Below are 18262 nucleotides of genomic sequence, written 5' to 3' on the forward strand. Positions count from 1 at the left end.
TTTTCGTATAAGATAGAAAGAAGGTAAGAGTAAGTGTGTAGATAATTTTTAGAATATTTTTCAGATACAAGAGATGTGTTTTTTGAGTAGAGTTTTGAGCTTAACAAGTAACTTGTGTAGAGTTAATTCGAGTTATATAATGATTAGTTGAGTTATTGTATCCTGATGAATCAAGTCAAGAAAATTTCTACTGTATGGGTTATTTTAAAACTTTATCTACTGTAAAAATTTTGAATCTCCTTAAAAAGAACGAGATTTACATATCTCAGTCTAAACTAATTTCATTTAAATATTAATTGTATTATAATTTTTATTATATTATTATATATTTCACCAACACGTTATAATTACTCTTTTTTATAAATAAAAAATAATTTGAACAATAAACGATTTGTTAAAGTAACTGTTAAGGCCCAATCTTCCCTTTAAAGCATGAGTCGAACTTGTGAGTTATTGTCGTATGGGGCCCATGGGCCAAATGGCCTTATTGAGATTGGAAAAGCAACGGACACCCCAACTCGGGACAAGAACGGAAGAGCCGCGGCACGTGTATGCGAAATTGGAGCTTTTCTAAAAAAGAATGGCTTCATACTAAAAAAAATTAAATAAAAATAAATTCATAAATTGATTTCATTTCATCAAATCTAGTAGATCAATTTTACAATCTTACTTATGTATCACATTAAATTACGTCAGTTTATAGATTTGTTTTTGTATAATTTATTTGTGATTAAAGTTTTTTTTTTTTTTTAAAAAAAAAAGAACATAATGTGAGAAGTTAATGAATCTTAGCAAGATACCCACCTCATGTGGGCGTGATTGGGCCATTGGGGGCTAATTTGAATCCTAAAACAGGAGTGGAAAGCCAGACGAGAGACGAGCCTTACCAAATTGAGGCAATTAGTTCATATAAATACCAACTGAACTCTCTATGAACTTATGTAAAATCCAATCTACAGCAATCAACCAATTATCACCAACTTAGGGATTAGAGGCATCCCTTGCCTAAACAACGAGCCATTATTCTTTCTGAGTGCAAGTTGATAGAACAAGCTACAGTGTAAGAAACACGTCCTCAACAATAACATTTTAACAAAATTATAAAACTCAAAATTCTATTATCGACGTCAATCTCAAATAGGAAATAAAATAAAACCAAAAAAAAAAAAATTAGAGTAAAAACAGACTATATTGTGTGCTCCGGAAAAATTATTAACTTATAACTGTTTGGTAATTATATTTTAACTCTATATAAAAGTGACAATGGTTTATAAAACTATAATTTATTTTTAATGAAGGGGTCTGATTGCGTTTAGGGCTGTTCACCGACCTGGCCCAGTCCGAAAATACCATTTCTGACCCGGCCCGAAATTGGACTGTTTCGTTTGTCCGTTTATATGTTTGGCCAGTTACTCGACCCAACAGTAGTTTCGGCAGAAACGGGTATTCCGACCCTTTTTTTTTTTTTTTTTTTAAATTTTCATTTTCATTTTTAAATCTAGATGTATACTATAAAATTTTGATTACCATTCTATACCAAAAAAAAAAAAACAAAAAACAAAAAATTGAAATGGTCTGTTCCAATGCTCTTTTGTGATTTGATACAAGAGGTAGTGATCGTGCACTAATTTGTAGAATCTGTTTGTTTCTGAATTCCAATGTAATTAGAATTTACATTATGACGAATATCCTACAGTTCATTGTATTTTTAAACTGGATGACTTTGTATTTCTTCTCGTTGTTAGACCCTAATTTTCTTATCAATTACACGACTTTTGGAAATAGTTATGGGCTGAATTGCTTTTAGAGTAATATATTCGTATTTTGTTCATCATTTATGGGAAGATGAGTAATAGATATTATCAATTTGATGTGCTAATTTGGCATTAAAAACTTTAGTTTGACATGAACAAAAGGTACCCAAGAGAACAACATTCAATATTTTTAAAGTCACATTTGAACAATTGAAACTCAAGTGAGTCGTGTTTTCAAATGCGTCACAGGCATTCGTACCATATCCAAACAACAAATTCATGCACAAAATGCATGAGATTCCAAAAGAATGTCACTGAACCACAAAAACATAATCACCCTTTCCCTGAAAGAAAGAAAAATCATTTTTCATGAAGAATAATTCACCATATCCATACTACGCCCTTATAGCTTTGGCCTTGTTGTAATCTTCAATGGGCCTCATTCAAAATATTCTTCAAAGTTATCTCTACATGAAATAAAAAATTATGTTAAACATATAATTAATTGAAATGACTATAAGAAAACATATAACTAATTTATAATAAAAATTATAGGAACTGTTGGAGCATTGGAACTTTTATAATTTGGTTGGTTATAAAACAAATGGTGACAACCCCCTCCAAATTTTACAATTGGTGACAACCACTTGATATCAGATGCAAACCAACAAACACAGAAAGTATGTCCACATCATCAGTGAGAGCATCAAAACTTGAACAAAAATCTTCCACCTATTATTATTCATCGTCCTCTGAATCTGTATTAAACAGAGATAATTGCTCCAGTATTTATTTGATCTCTTTGTTTTGGATCCTTCTGCTCTCACAAGATAGAGAATAAATCACAGTTTTAGAATCTCTTCATCACAAAGTGTAACTACAATATAAAAATGCTTGACCAGGTCGATGGAAATTGACCAACCAACCTACCTACCTATTAAAATAATGAAATGTGCTTATCAAGAACAATACAGAAATTTCAACCAATTTTATCTAAAAGAAGAACCAAGCGTTCATTATTATATGTTGTGATATAACAAGAGAGCCGACAATGTTTTGTATGAGGAGCAGCAGTAAAATGATAAAGTCAGACATCAAGCATTTCCAGAGAATGTTTCATTCAGCTGATCCAATCATATCCAACGTCTAGTTAAAGTGAATGAAACCAAAGACTCAAGTCACCCCTCTGCTGTTTGTTTAAAAGTGCAAATGTTTAGTTTTTAACACCAAGAGAGAGAGGAAAAAAAAAAAAGAGAGAGAGAGAATAAAATATACTTTACCTAAAGCTTCCCGAATGCTACTTAGTACTTACTTAGCCCCTAAATTTCTGCTCAAAGGTTGAGTTTATTGAAGTACATAATGGTCTGGAATTCTGGATTATTATGTAAGAGTTTGTTTAGCACTAATTGAATTCACACAACTCTTTCGATAAAATAGACAAGCATTTGCTGGGCAAGATGACTTGCTTCAAAACCCAGTTAGGTTCAGTACTTCTTTTGCCACCAAATCTATATAACAAAATAAAATATGAATCTAAAGAATACAAAAACTTCAGACCAGACCAGGGAAGAACCAAATTTACAGACCTGGTCTTCTTGTAACCCTCCTTAACAAGGGAAGAAAAAAAAAAAAAAATCATATAACAGATCTAGCTCACGCTCAGATTTGATGGGTTAAATGTAACTTAAAGCTCAAAAAGAGAAGCTTGTTTCACATCAGATTTAGCCCCAAAACAAACACACACAGATTTGCACAAAACCTCCATCCAAACAAACAACACAAACTTTGGGCGCAGCTTGCAAATAGAATTTTTCAATAATTTTACAAGAAAATTAATTACACAAGCCTCAAAGAGCAACTAGACGTACCCTGGATCGTTTTTTTCGGTGCTTGTAATTCGTAGAGAAAGCTTCCACGATCCAACCACCACAGAGAGCTAACAAGAGAGACTGAGTTAGAGAGTGAGAAACACAGATAGAGAGAGCTTCGAGACACAGAGAGAGAGAGAGAGAGAGAGAGAGATGCAAGAGACTAGAGAGAGAGAGCTGAGTCTGCACGTCTGCAACTCTGCAAAGCAGCAAGAGGCTTCAGGTTGCTTCGAGCGAGAGAGAAGAGGGACTGAGGAGAGAAGATGGGTGAACACTGAACAGTCCCATGCAAGGGAGAGAAAACTGTCTTATCTATCTTTGGCAAAAACGAAGACGTTTTCGTTTGTTAATTCGGGTATCGGCTAATAACCGAGTTTTTAAACGGGTCGGGAAATTTGCGTTTCCGATTCGGAATCTAAACGCGTCGGGTGCTTTCGGGTCGGGTCGAGAAATGTAAGTAAAAAAGCGGTTTTTTTTTGGTTCCTAATTGCATTATTTGATTGTAATGAGTTATAATATAGAGTATTGCTACAGTTGTGTACATGTTACGTGGCTGCAACTAATCTTTTTATTTTTATTTTTTGCAAAATGTACCAGATGTCTACCCCTCTCTCTCTCATTAGATCTCTCTAATCTCTCATCAACTCTCTCTCATTAGGGTCTCTCTCGTCGTCACTCTCTCTCTCATCTTAGTCTCTTTCTCATCGTCACTCTCTCTCATCTCGATCTCTCTCTCATCCCTCATTGACTCTCTTATCTCGATTTCTTTCTATCATCGTCTCTCTCTCATCTCTGCTCTCTCTCTTATCTTGGTCTCTCATCATCCCTCTCTCTCTCATCAGCTCTTTCTTATCTCGGTCTCCCTCATCTCGGCTCTCTCTCATCATTTCTCTAATTTTAAATTTTTTATATATATAATTTGGATGATACGACGTTAGGTGCGTAAAAATGACTGCTCTTAATAGTAAATATGGTGGAAGGAATGCACAGTCAACTCCATACTTCTCTACATGTCTGCATTTACTATGTATACACGCCAGCCTTACTTTCACCGAACCAAAAGGAGATAACCATATCAATGAATGCCTTTACCGGTCTTTTTGTATACTCTTTATTATTCTCCCTCTTAGAAACGTCCATTCCGCTGGACACTCTCACTCCAAATAAACACATCTGCTTAATTCATTTAAATATATATATCAATTTATTTATATTCAAATAAATTTTAATAAAATTTATAAAATATTATAATTTACAGATCAATTTAAATTATCTGATCAACTCAGCATTTAAACGCAGAATCACCTTGACACGCTGCCAAGTTGCCAACTAGAATCCAGAAACGAGAGTGAAAAAGTCTAAAGCAAAAGATGTGTACACACGGAAGCAAAACACGTGTTCAATCCATATTTCTCTACTTGTGGCCTGTGGGCATTTACTTACTGAACCGCGCTACAGCCCCCGCTTCCTCTCCCGCTCTCAGTCCCGCTTAGTGTAAAATGTAGTGTTTTTTTATTTTACTTTTTTATATATATATTTTTTTAACACTATAAAATATTTTTTAAAAAAATAAAAAAATTATAATATCATTAAAAAATATTTACTTAATCATTAAGTAAAAAAAATATATATTAAAAAAATAAAAAAAATATAGCGGGACTGGAAGTGGTTAGAGTAGCATTATTCTTACTATATACACGCCTTACTTCCACCGAATCAAAAGCAGAGCAACCATTTACTAGAAAATAAATGAGTGTCTTTACCTGTCTTTTTGTATGCTCTTTATTATTCTCCCTCTTAGAAACCTCCATTCCGCTGGGCACTCTCACTCCAAATCGATCAATCAGAGACGGCGGCGACACATTAGTTTCAGCTGGTAGAAGATTTGAATTGGGATTTTTCAGCCCAGGTAGTTCAAAGAGCCGATACGTGGGAATATGGTACGTGATATCTTCTGGGACAGTTGTATGGGTGGCTAACAGAGACAATCCTCTTAACGATCACTCCGGAGTTCTAACCGTCACCGATGAAGGAGTTCTTGCCCTTCTCAATGGCACAAATAATATTATTTGGTCAACTAATACGTCAAAAACAGCAGAAAATCCAGTTGCACAGCTCTTGGATACCGGAAATCTCGTTGTGAAAGATGGAAATATCGATGACCCAGATAGATTTTTGTGGCAGAGTTTTGATTATCCTTGTGACACATTCCTACCGGAAATGAAGCTTGGAAGGAACTTAGTAACTGGTCTAGATAGGTTCATGTCATCTTGGAAGAGCGACGAAGATCCTGCTCGAGGTGATTTTTCAGTACGGTTAGATCTTCGTGGGCTTCCACAAATGGTTATTATGAAGGGGAATACCATAAAGGCTAGAACGGGGTCATGGAACGGTCTGAGTGTTACGGGACGTTCGGGGTTAAATCCTAATTCACTCATATTAGAATTTAAATTCGTGATGAATCAGAACGATGTCTGCTACGAGTTTAAACTCGTAAACAGTTCTATTTTCTCAAGATATGTAATAACCCCATCAGGCGTTGCGCAGCGTTTTACATGGATGGATCGAACACGCAGTTGGGAGCTTTTCTCTACATTCCTGTCAGATCAGTGTCAAAATTATGCCTTCTGTGGCGCATATGGTACTTGCGATGTTAACAACTCTCCCCCATGTGGATGCTTGGAGGGATTCTTACCCAAGTCTCCGAAAGATCGGAAATCACTGGAGTGGTCTGATGGATGTGTTCGAAGGACTCCATTGGCATGCAATGGAGATGGCTTCCGTAAGTACACGGGGCTGAAATTGCCGGACACATCTTCTTCCTGGTTTGACGAGACCACGAGTCTATCTGAATGTAAGGTATTATGTTTGAAAAACTGCAATTGCACAGCATATTCAAATTTAGATATTAGGGGAAAAGGAAAAGGCTGCGTCCTTTGGTTCGGCAACCTGAATGATATTGAAGTATTCTCCCAGCGTGGGCAAGAGCTGTACATAAGGATGGCGAGTTCAGAAGTAGGTACTTTTTCACTTCTTTTATTTGATCTGAGTTTTTGCTCTTTATCTGTAAATAGAGGATAAGTCAGATATATGCAGATTGACTCTGACTTATTTTTCAGAAAATACTGAGAAACAGGGGAAATCCAGCAAGATAAAACGAGAAGGAATCATAGCCGGCGCTGGAATATTAGTCCTTGGAATTCTAACACTCGCAGTGATTTCATACATACGGAACAAGAAATTTATTTTCAAAGGTGAAGCTATAAGACATTGAATGATAAATTCTGATGCGTAATAGTATTGAAAATATATATAACGACTATGAAATTTTTTATAAAAAGTCTTTTAACTTAGAATGCATCGGATTAAATGGTCGGTCGCTTGCATTCAGGAATGGCTGAAAGAAGACACAAGAAAGATTACGCCAATGAAGGCCTGAACGAAGACATGGAGTTACCGATAATTGATTTGACAGCCATAGCTAATGCCACCGATAACTTTTCAAGCAAAAACAAGCTGGGAGAAGGTGGATTTGGACCTGTGTATAAGGTAAACAAAATATCCTCACCACGCAAACTATACGTTTTGGGCAACATTTCCTAACCTATTGATTTTCAGGGAACACTGGTAGAGGGGGAACTGATAGCCGTAAAGAGGCTTTCAAAGAATTCTGGACAAGGACCTAACGAGTTCATAAATGAAGTCAAATTAATTGCCAAACTCCAGCACCGCAATCTTGTAAAGCTTCTAGGGTGCTGCATGGAAGAAAATGAGAACATGTTAATCTACGAATACATGCCTAACAAAAGCTTGGAGTCCTTCATTTTTGGTTTGAGCTTTGACCCTTCTAATGCCGGATATTCATGTTTGGTTTTATCTTCTTCGGTTAATGAATTTTTTGTTGAGAATTTGGCGAGGTTTGTACTAACATGAAGGTGAAATTGGACAGACCAGACAAAGAGTAAATTGTTAGATTGGCGCAAGCGCATGAACATTATTGGTGGCATTGCCAAAGGGCTTCTCTATCTTCACGAAGACTCTAGACTGAGGATCATCCATAGAGATCTTAAAGCCAGCAATGTCCTACTAGATATTAACATGAATCCGAAAATTTCGGACTTTGGCCTGGCTAGATCATTTGGGGGAGATCAAATTGAGGCCAAGACCCATAGAATTGTTGGAACATAGTAAGTACGTTAATATTCACTTATAGATTACATCCAACTATTTCTGAGCTTCATTGTCCTTGTCCTTACATTTGCATTTGCAGTGGCTATATGTCTCCCGAGTATGCAGTGCATGGGAAGTATTCTGTGAAATCTGATGTCTTTAGCTTTGGAGTTTTAGTATTGGAGATAGTGAGTGGGAAGAAGAACAGGGGATTCTGCCATCCAGACCACCATCTTAATCTTCTTGGACATGTAAGCATGGATAATAGAATTCTATTGATTAACGATGTTGTTCGAAAACAATAGATTTTAATATGTTACGATAGGTGAGCATATTTGAAGGAATTCTGACCCAAGAAAATATGGCTTAAATTTGTTTCAGGTATGGAGACTATGGATTGAAGATAGGGCGATCGAATTAATCAATGAATTAGTAGGTGATGCAAACACTCGATCCGAAGTATTAAGACTGATTCAAGTGGGTCTGTTATGTGTGCAACAAAGACCTGAAGATAGACCAAGCATGTCGTCTGTGGTTCTAATGTTAAACAGTGAAAGTTTATTGCCTATCCCAAGGCAGCCGGGTTTCTATACAGATTCATCGGAAAGGGATTCTTCGTCTGGCAAAAATCCAACTTATTCAGCAAATGGAATCAGCATTTCAACGTTTGAAGCACGATAGATGGTATCACTTGGAGCAAAAGGGGAGAGGTTTCTTCTCAAGTTTGTGCTTTCTGAAAGTTAATATATCAGCGTAGAAAAAAATGGTTTGCAACCCGCTTTTGTTCGGGAAAGAACAAAAAGAGATACATTGATCTGTAGATTTTTCTTTAGAGAGAGAACTCTATCTCGTGTTTTGAACTGTATGATCTTCTTTGACGATTTATAGAATCATCTACTTCTTAATGTTGCATGCTCTAAATTTACGCCCAATTCAATGAGATCATTGTCACTAGCAATTCAATTGAATAGTGTAATTGTATATGTTGACCAGACATCATCCCCAGTAAACGTTGTTGGCTTTTGAAATTTTAAACCCCGGTCGTAATCAACCTCCGTAGATACTGTGAATTGTGGAACGAAATATTAATTGGTGCAACTTCCTTGTCTTTTGAAATCACAAATACTTATGGGGAAGGTTTTTATAAATTCTGGCGCAGCTGCATGGAAATGATGCTACTTTCTCTAACTCTAGACAGCTCCTCAAAACCTTGATCGGAATCCTTGGAATGAAGAAAATTGGTTTACCATCATTTAGACAGAAATAGCTTCATACTCTGTTTATATATCATACCACAGATTTACAGGCTCAATATTCCTAGTTTCACTTTTCTTTTGTAAAGAAATCAGGAGGGTATACTCTAGGTTTCTACAACGGTGTTCTGTTTTCAGGATTTCGTAGCCTTCGAAACTCTTTATCATGTACATGGTATTAATTAATTAATTAACATTACAATTACTGCCAGTTATTTTTTGTTAGAATATTTATTTTCTGTTAAAATAAGTTTATTTTCGTCACAAATAATAATTTTCATTATAAATAACTTATCATAAATACTCATTTTTCTTGTCAAAAGTAATAAATGGTTATCAATAGATCTTGAGATTGTCCTCTTCTTCAAAGGAAAAAAAAAACTCCTTGAATCTTTTTCAGTGAATGATTGAATGTTTAGCTCATAGTTTCCTAGCTAGTTCCCAATCAAAAACTAACTGGACATCTCAAAATCACTCACATGTATTAGATTCTTCTTGTCTCCATTTATGGTGGGTGAACGTCGGTCCACGGGCTTCAAGTGAATTTTCAGCAACTCCTTCGGCAACAATTTCTAACCTATTGATTTTCAGGGTACACTTCTAGAAGTAGAAGGGAAAGCGATAGTTGTAAAGGGGCCTTCAAAGAAAATTCTGGACAAGGACATAATTAAGGAGTTCAGAAATTAAGTCAAATTTAATGCCAAACAATAGCTTAGAATCCTTAATTTTTGGTTTGAGCTTGTCTCACACAACTTTTCATTTCATTTTAATTCATATAATTATTACAACTTTTTAAAATTCTTACACAAAATAAAATAAACAATTTAATTTTTTCAAATCTTAAAACAAAAATAATATTAAAAAAATATTTTATAATAATATTTTATTTAACTTTTAATTTTTATCTCAACATCTCATCACATCTCATTTCATATACGAAAACAAACAAACCCTAAATTACAGTCGTTATTTTCAAGGAAGTTACAGTTATAAAAGTCCGAAACTTACATTTAATTGCTTATTTTTTGTTTTTTGATCTGGCTCGACAATCCTCTCGTACGTGGGACGTTTGCTCGTTGATGCTTACCTATAAGTTTCTGTTTGTCTCATCACAACGTTTTTCCAGTTCATAGCTTGGCTGTCGTTCATGGTTGACCCAAGACTTTGGGCACTTTAGACATGTACTGATTCAGCTATGCCCGTTTGTTCTCTCTACAAATTTTTAGCTATTTGCTTGTTTGGAATTACTTAATTAATAGGGTTTTGAATTGTAAAACCTTGTTAAAATGTTTTGCAATTTTTATCTATATTTCATAAATATACTATCGTAAAGCTTTAAGTTGTTGCAATAGTTTTCAACGTTCTGTTTTGAACGTTGTCTTCAAAAATTTTTCCAATAAAAACTTCAATTTAATACTTTATATAAAGTAGGTTTTCAGATCTTGTAGTGCTTAAAATAATTTTTTTAAATAACTATTAGACTGTAAAAATTAATTTATAGACTCCCAAACTCAAAACCAATAAGATAAGTGGTTTTCTGGGTTTGTGCGTTTGGTTTGAGATGGGAAAGGTGTCTAATTCGTGTGTATATAAATGTGGCGTATTTTCATGCTTCTTGGAAATTGTTTGTTCTTGATCTTCCCCTCCCATTTCTTTGTGGTGCGACACACACACACGCAAGTCATAGCTTTCAATTTTTTTTTTTTTTTTTATTGTAGTCATAGCCTTCAATTTGCGATACTTTCTTTCGTCTATAAGTCACGGCTTTAGAGCGTAACACTTCCAATCCTGGGACCATTTCCCTTCGTTTTGCAGTGGTTTGGCAATTTATACTTTCGTCGTCTTCCCGTGCGTAGTCCGCTGTCTGTAGCTCGGAAAATAGGAGAATCACTTTGACACGCTCCCTATTCCCCACCCATGCTTGCTGACTAAGGGTACGTTTAGGTGTTGAAAAGTGTTGAGAATGTTTGTGAATAGTTATGAGTAGAGATTGGAGTGAGTTTGTGGGTCCCATTGAGAGTATTTTGAGTTGTTTAGATGTGTGAAGTATGTTGAGTTGTTGACTTTTGAGTAGGTAATTAAAAAATATGTGGGTCTCATAAATATTATAGTGATTTGATTTTTAATAATAAATATTATAATGATTTTATTATAGTGATTTTTTAATATTAATAAATATTGTAGTGATTTTATTTTATTTTTATATATAATAATGATAAATATTATAATAATTTTATTTTTAATTTATATATAATAATGATAAATATTATAATGATTTTATTTTTAATTTATATATAATAGTGATTAATATTATAATGATTTTATTTATATATATATATATAATAGTGATAAATATTATAGTAATGTTATTTATTATTTATATATTGTAGTGATTTTATTTTTAATTTATATATAATAGTGATAAATATTATAGTATTTTATTTTTTATTTATATATAATAGTGATTTTATTTTTATTATATATTTTAGTGTTTTATTTTTTATTTATATATAATAGAGATAAATATTATAATAATTTTATTTTTTATTTATATATTATAGTGATTTTATTTTTTATTTATATATTATAATGGTTTTATTTTTTATTTATATTTAATAGTGATAAATATTATAGTAATTTTATTTTTTATTTATTATATATTATAGTGATTTTATTTTTTATTTATATATTATAGCGATTTTATTTTTTATTTATATATTATAGGGATTTTATTTTTTATTTATATATTATAGTGATTTTATTTTTTCACCAGAAATGCAATTGAACAAAGGAATTGGAAATTTTGACTAGGCATAGGCCAAACATCTTCCCCCAAATCATTGTAGGTATTCAATTCCTGCAATCTCATTTCAGTGAACGACTCAATTTGTAGCTCATATTTTACTTACTGGACATAAAAAATCACTCATTTGGACTACACATTCTTCCGTCTCGATTCATAGTTTGTGAAAGTCGGTCCCACGGGCTTCAAGTCAATTTTTCAGCAACTCATTGAGGAGAGAAAATTCTTAAACAGAGAATGATATGAATGGAGGGAGAAAGTGGCACTCAGAGAGAAGCGGAAAGGGTAGAACTTGGAAGCATTCAAGGATTGATGTGTATACTTCACCAATGAATAGCCTACATGGGATGCCTCTTGTATCTAAAGTCAAAAGAAATCGATCTATTCTTCTAGAATGGGAGAAAAATGCTCCAAAGAACATTAGTTTTCCTTTCAATGCTGACCTTGTGCATGCTTTTCTTTTCCTAAATCACTAATGCATCATCTCCGATTTCTAACAAGTGGTATCAAAGTCTTGAGCGGTTTCTCCGAGTTTCCTTAGCTATGTCTGCTCTTGATTGAGATTGATGTGAGTTTGGCTAGCATTTATCTTGGGTTTTATGTGGATGTTGATCATGCTTGTGTTGCCGTGTAATTTGGTCTTGACTTTTATCTTCAGCTGTTGATCCAATATGGTTATCATTATTAGAGTCAATCCCGGTTATTTTGGTCTCTCAATCCGAAGAAGGCGGAATTCGTTTCAAGCATGGTAACATATAGTGTTGGTTCAAAGGGGCTGCAAAACAGAAAATAGTGAGAGAAAAATTTGCTTCAAGGCGCGTTACGAATGTCGCTTTCCTTAAGACAATATTCGCCCCCACCATTAACGGTATGCACACGGGTTACAAGCGAATTTGCCTCCAAGATACAATGAAACCCAGAACAAGTCTGTTTGTCTAACTGCGTTATGCACACACGAAATTAGACCCGAATACCCTCAGATTTTGCTATTCAACCAAGAGATTAGAAATCTGTTCTCTGCAGAATGAACAGATCCTAATAACAAGTTTTGAAGAAATGAAATACTTTTGGGAGAGAGAGAATTTCGAAATTGCCTAATTTCCTTCTATATTCTGTCTTCCATACTCAAAATTCGTAGGCCATTGGGTCTATTTATAGAGGGCCAAAGGATGTGAATGAAAAGTTACAACTTTTCATTTTTCTGAAATCTGAACCGAACAGGTATATTATTTGTGCCTGTTACCAAGTGACACAAACATTGGACTTAGCCCAACGGTCACCTTGATTGCTTGCCATCCAACTCGCACGGGTTCGAAACCCAACAGGTGCGACTTTTTGGCATTTTATTTGCCAAGCGTTGTGCCTTACACACCATGCCTCATGCGGGCTGGAAAGCAGGCATAAATCAACAAAAATCCCTCCTTTGAATGAGGCATGGCTCGAACCCAGTCCCAGGGGTAAACTTTGGAGGCTTAATACCAATGAGCCAATTATCTTCTAATGGCATTTCAATAGACCCAAAATGTTATAAGCCTATTTCGTAGCTTATAAACTTTCTACATATTCTCTATTTCCAAAATTATTCATAACTTCCAAATAAATCCCTAAAATATTATTAATAATAAATATTATATATATTATTTTAAAAATATTTCCAACATATAGGGCACCTCTCCAAATTTCCATAAACAAATTGACGATTATAAACAACGAAGCACTAGAGCAGACGGATAAATAATTAAGAATTTACAAGTCTTTTCGGTTTTTTTTTTTTTTTAAAAAAAAAAATTATCGAGCCTCTACAGATGTAACAGAGAGTCCATTACTGGAAGATATTTCTCGCTTGCTTCGCGAGGAATCCATGTCCGAAAGATACCTTTCGGTGAGAAAACCAGGCTGTTTAGGCACAGGTAGTACAGTCTCACTACTCAACACCAAAACCACAGTGGACATGCTTGGTCTATGTTCTGGACTTTGCTGCACACATAATAGACCCACCTGTATTGATCTCAGCACTTCTGTTGGGTTGCACGACTCCTTTACTGATTTATCAACCAGTTCCAATATCCGTCTCTCCTTGTACAGTCTCCATGCCTGGATGAATTTAGACCATTTTATAAAAAAAAAAAATGTTGGGGGGTCGGGGGGAGAAAAATATGGAAATTCTCTTAAGATATAGCACAAAGTTGACTGAGAATCATGGCTCATGAAATACTTGAGACTGTCTTGCTTGACATCACTTACATGCCCAAGGAGGTTCAAATTGTGGTCTGGATGGCAGAATCCCCTGTTTCTCTTTCCACTCACTATCTCTAGTACCAAAACACCAAAGCTATATACATCAGATTTCACTGAGAATACTCCGTCTATGGCATACTCTGGAGACATGTAACCGCTGCAGCAAAATCATTGATTAAATCAAGACATATATGGACAATGGTGGCAATATACAATGTTATAGAAATTCTTACAATGTTCCAACCACTCTGCTTGTCTGTGCTTCCGTTTGATCTCCTCCAAATATTTTGGCCATGCCAAAGTCTGAGATTTTTGGATTCATGTCATTGTCCAGTAACACATTGCTAGCTTTTAGATCTCTGTGGATAATTCTGAGTCTGGAATCTTGATGAAGATAAAGTAGACCCCGAGCAATCCCATTGATAATGTGGAAGCGCTGAGGCCAATCTAATGATATGTTTCTCTTTGGATCTGCAAAAGAACATTTAAAAAAAAAAATGTTGGTTGGCACAATTCCATTCCAATTTATCTACAAATGAGGGATTTTTCAAAACATCAATTCAAAAGGAAGTTGGAGAACTTTGAAGCTCGTGGTAGATAAAGTTTTAGTCCAAGTAAGAGTTCTTGAGAGAGCCAAACCAAATATAAAGGAGTCCAAGCTCTTGTTGGGCATGTATTCATATACGAGCATCCTTTCATCTTCTTGGATGCAACATCCTAAAAGCTTCACAAGGTTTCGATGTTGAAGTTTGGAAATGGTAAAAACTTCGTTCTTGAATTCGTTGAGTCCTTGTCTTGATTCCGATGACAGCCTCTTAACGGCTACTTCTTGTCCCGCCTCTAAAATGCCCTGAATAGCAACTATTTTATCGATCACAGTACACAGATGACAGATATAAGGAATACCATGCGCATATATTTGTTTCTTTGAATGCATTCACATTGGTGGAGAAGTTATTTGTTTCTTTGTATGCCTCTAAAATACGAATGCCTCCGCCTGGATGACTTAAAAAAGGGGGTAAAATATAGTTTGTGCAGACACTAGTTTCATATTATTGCACTAGGATCACCCTTTTGTTTGATTACCAATATAAATACATGCATAGCGTTGTTTTCTTTTAAGTTTCACATGGACAAACTCAGAGGCCAATACCTTTTTTCAGAAAACAAACTGCTACTAAAAAGTGATGCAAGTTCAGAAGGATGAATTTTGTGTACTAAGCTGTAGCTATTTAAAAAAACATGGGGGTAGAAAATAAGAATTATATGCAGAATAGTCCTACTATGTTGGTGCCTGAATTTTGTTCCATGCAGATCATTAGATAGTCTCAAATATATCCATGAAATGAAACTGCATACCAGTGTTTCAGTGCAAATACCTTGTAGACAGGTCCAAATCCGCCATGCCCAAGCTCATTTTGAGTTGAAAAGTTCTCTGTGGCATAAGCTATTGTGGCAAAATCAAATAATGGTAGGTCCAAAGTTTCATTCTCCCTTCCATTGCCGACCTCTTGTTCTGGATTGTATAAGATACATCCTGCAAAGAAATGGGCCAGATATGAACTAAGTACCCGGGTGGTATTCACAAATATGATATTCTCCACACATCCTCATTGATTCTTCCTAGCTGATGTCAATTACAAAGTACAGAACCACATCTAGAAGGACTTTTACCCAATGCCCCGTACTAATTGATGCAAGGCATGGTGAACTTAATGAGAGCTTGAAATATGAAACAGAATCCTGTTGGAGTGGCTGGTCTAAGATCAGTCACCCTTTCTTTGACTACAAATTTTCACTGATGAAAACAGTTGTTGGTTCTTTGAAAATCTTTTACCTTCTCTTTTTAGCATCTTCTTCAGGACAAATAACATCAAGCTTAGGCCGAGGAGAGCTATTCCAAAAGACAGTACAGAGATAACTATGGTCCTCACTCGTTTCTTTCCTTTAGAGCTTCCATATGCTGCTGCAATTAACTCAATATGAAGTAATTAGCATTAGCATTATGCCATACGATAGTCCAAAATCATTCTATCATTTTTTTTCACCTCCGAACTGTTCCTTATGCTTAAGTGGGTCTAATTCTCACTATAAATCTAAAAAGCAAATAATTATTAAGAATACAGGAACCATACTTAATTCAGAGGCAGCCATCCTTATGTAGATGTCTTGCCCATTTTCAGAGTACTCTCTGATATCAATCAGTTCTCCAAACCAAAGTATGCACCCACTTCCTCCTTCTCTGACATCCAGATTCGCACAAGCTGTACAAGTGCAATTTTCTAAGCAAAGCTTCTTGCATTCATTAAGGTCCATAGTCCTGTTATACCAGGACTGCCGTGTGTCTGGCAACTTAATTCCAGAATATTTCACAAAGCCCTCTCCATCACTGCAACTCAAAGGCTTCTTTAGCACACATCCATGTGACCAATCCGCCGCGTTCCAGTCTTCAGGAAATTTCGGCACAAAACCTTTTATGCACCCACAATATGGGGAGTTATTGATGTTGCACGTACCATATGCACCACACAATCCGTACCTGTCACAGCCATCTACTTGTGCTGTTAAGTAGAGGCTCCAGCTCTGGGTCCGATCAATCCAAGTAAAACGCTGCAGATTGCCTTCAGGTTTTAACTCCATTCTCGAGACAACTGCGGTGTCGATAAGATGATATGAATAGTAAGTCTCCACCGGATTGGAAACAAACTCGTACGTATAAATTGGGTTCGGTTTCAAATTTGGCATCCCACTGAAATGGAGACCATTCCATGGTCCTGTCCGGAATTTAGTAACTGGACCCTCCCTTAGAAAAAATTGTGGCACTCCATTAGGATCAAGATGATTAGTATAATCACCTGTTGAAGGGTCGTCAACACTCTTCCATGATGTAAGCTGCCGATTCATGCCTGTTACCAAGTTAAATCCATACTTCATCCCCGGCAGAAACGTATCGCCCGGATGATCAAAACTTTGCCAGAAAAAATTTTCCGGATCATTTTCATTTCTATCTCTTACTACAAGGTTTCCTGTATCCAAAAGCTGTGCAACCGGATTGGTTGCTGATCTTGATGAACTTGCAGACCAAAGGGTGATATTAGCATCATTTGAAAGGACAAGAACTCCCTGGTCCAAAAGTTTCAAAGCTCCTGATGTATCGTTAAGAGGGATATCTCTGTTGGCAACCCATACCACTGTTGTTGTAGATATCTTCTTGTACCATATTCCTATATATCGGCTCTTGTAATTACCTGGACTAAAGAATCCCAGCTCAAAATTCCCACCCGATGAAACTATGGTCGCGCCATCTTTAATTGATTCAGTTACACCAATGGTGTCCGTAACAGCTGAGATTACAGAGATGGGAAATCTGCAGCACAAGAAGTAAAGTACGATGAAGGCTTTCATGGTATCCAAACTAACTAATTAGTTGGTTGGACTGACAGAGAGAGAATAAAATGCAAGGGACGGCAGATCACAACTTCCAAGTTCTTTATTATTTGTAGCATATAAAACGAAGCACAAGAGATAGGGCTTGTTGACTTGGAATTGGTAAAACAATCTTAAACGTCTTAAGTTCTTTTAGTTTGAATTTTGAAGCAATTAACCATACAAGTGGTTTCTTTGGTCTTGTTTTCTTGCAGGTTGTTTGATTGGTTATATATATATATATATATATATATATATATATATATATATATATATATATTTTGTTAAGCATTTTCGGTATATAGTATTCTGGGAGTCTTAGATTTTTTGATAATTTTTTGAATGTTTAGTATTCTCCGTTTTCTTCCATCATAAGTGAGGGTTATTAATAAAATTATCTTAATAAAAAAAAAAAAAAGTCAACCATACATATTCTCTGAAGTGCAAGATTGAAAGGTGGAAAATTCTTCAAATCATGATTGAAATGGATTATTAATTAATGCCAAAGATCTTGTATCAAATTTTGAGATTAATAAAGAACTGAAATTAAGAAGGTAATGTATGTGCTTGAGAACCGTTCCAGCGTTCCTCCATCTTTACCTTGATCATGCTGTTTCGTATGTGTGTGTATAATAGGCTACTTAATTAAAAGACTAGGTTAAGTGATAATATTGTTATTTAGATGCTTGAGTGAGTTATGGGAAATTTTGGATTATGCTAAAGATCATAACCGTATCATGAAGCACGACT

At 35.2% G+C, this 18262-nt stretch overlaps 2 protein-coding genes and 1 long non-coding RNA gene across 3 annotated transcripts; 1 reads left to right on the plus strand and 2 right to left on the minus strand.

Moving 5' to 3' along the window:
• Nucleotides 1–1915: 1915 nt before the first annotated feature.
• LOC109014214 lies at nt 1916–3929 on the minus strand. Its single transcript, XR_001999698.2, has 2 exons — nt 3623–3929; nt 1916–2221 (listed from the first exon to the last, which is right to left on the minus strand). It is a non-coding gene; the product is annotated as an uncharacterized LOC109014214 (long non-coding RNA).
• A 1835-nt stretch (nt 3930–5764) lies between these two features.
• LOC118343687 (G-type lectin S-receptor-like serine/threonine-protein kinase At4g27290) lies at nt 5765–8704 on the plus strand. Its single transcript, XM_035687456.1, has 7 exons — nt 5765–6637; nt 6759–6876; nt 7014–7171; nt 7241–7451; nt 7572–7809; nt 7893–8043; nt 8174–8704. Exons 1-7 carry the CDS (start codon nt 5843–5845, stop codon nt 8471–8473), a joined length of 1971 nt encoding a protein of 656 aa, XP_035543349.1. The 5' UTR covers nt 5765–5842; the 3' UTR covers nt 8474–8704.
• Nucleotides 8705–13636: 4932 nt separating this feature from the next.
• On the minus strand, nt 13637–17491 carry LOC109014170 (G-type lectin S-receptor-like serine/threonine-protein kinase At4g27290). Its single transcript, XM_018996532.2, has 7 exons — nt 16222–17491; nt 15924–16052; nt 15466–15623; nt 14726–14936; nt 14320–14557; nt 14093–14243; nt 13637–13942 (listed from the first exon to the last, which is right to left on the minus strand). The coding sequence occupies exons 1-7, from the start codon at nt 17489–17491 to the stop codon at nt 13637–13639; spliced, it is 2463 nt and encodes an 820-aa protein (XP_018852077.1).
• Between the last annotated feature and the right edge of the window lie 771 nt (nt 17492–18262).

The sequence above is a fragment of the Juglans regia genome, chromosome 2 (genome assembly GCF_001411555.2).
Source record: "Juglans regia cultivar Chandler chromosome 2, Walnut 2.0, whole genome shotgun sequence".
In the NCBI taxonomy this organism is placed as follows: domain Eukaryota; kingdom Viridiplantae; phylum Streptophyta; class Magnoliopsida; order Fagales; family Juglandaceae; genus Juglans; species Juglans regia.

What these genes read in the sequence shown, in the direction of transcription:
- LOC118343687 (XM_035687456.1), top strand. Translation starts at nt 5,843, where the DNA reads ATGAAGCTTGGAAGGAACTTAGTAACTGGTCTAGATAGGTTCATGTCA. An exon ending in TAAGGATGGCGAGTTCAGAA is followed by an intron (nt 6,638 to 6,758) that starts GTAGGTACTTTT and finishes ACTGAGAAACAG; the next exon opens with GGGAAATCCAGCAAGATAAA. An exon ending in CAAGAAATTTATTTTCAAAG is followed by an intron (nt 6,877 to 7,013) that starts GTGAAGCTATAA and finishes GCTTGCATTCAG; the next exon opens with GAATGGCTGAAAGAAGACAC.
- LOC109014170 (XM_018996532.2), bottom strand. Translation starts at nt 17,491, where the DNA reads ATGAAAGCCTTCATCGTACTTTACTTCTTGTGCTGCAGATTTCCCATC. An exon ending in GATGGCTGCCTCTGAATTAA is followed by an intron (nt 16,053 to 16,221) that starts GTATGGTTCCTG and finishes AGTTAATTGCAG; the next exon opens with CAGCATATGGAAGCTCTAAA. An exon ending in CTTGGACTCCTTTATATTTG is followed by an intron (nt 14,558 to 14,725) that starts GTTTGGCTCTCT and finishes GTTCTTTTGCAG; the next exon opens with ATCCAAAGAGAAACATATCA.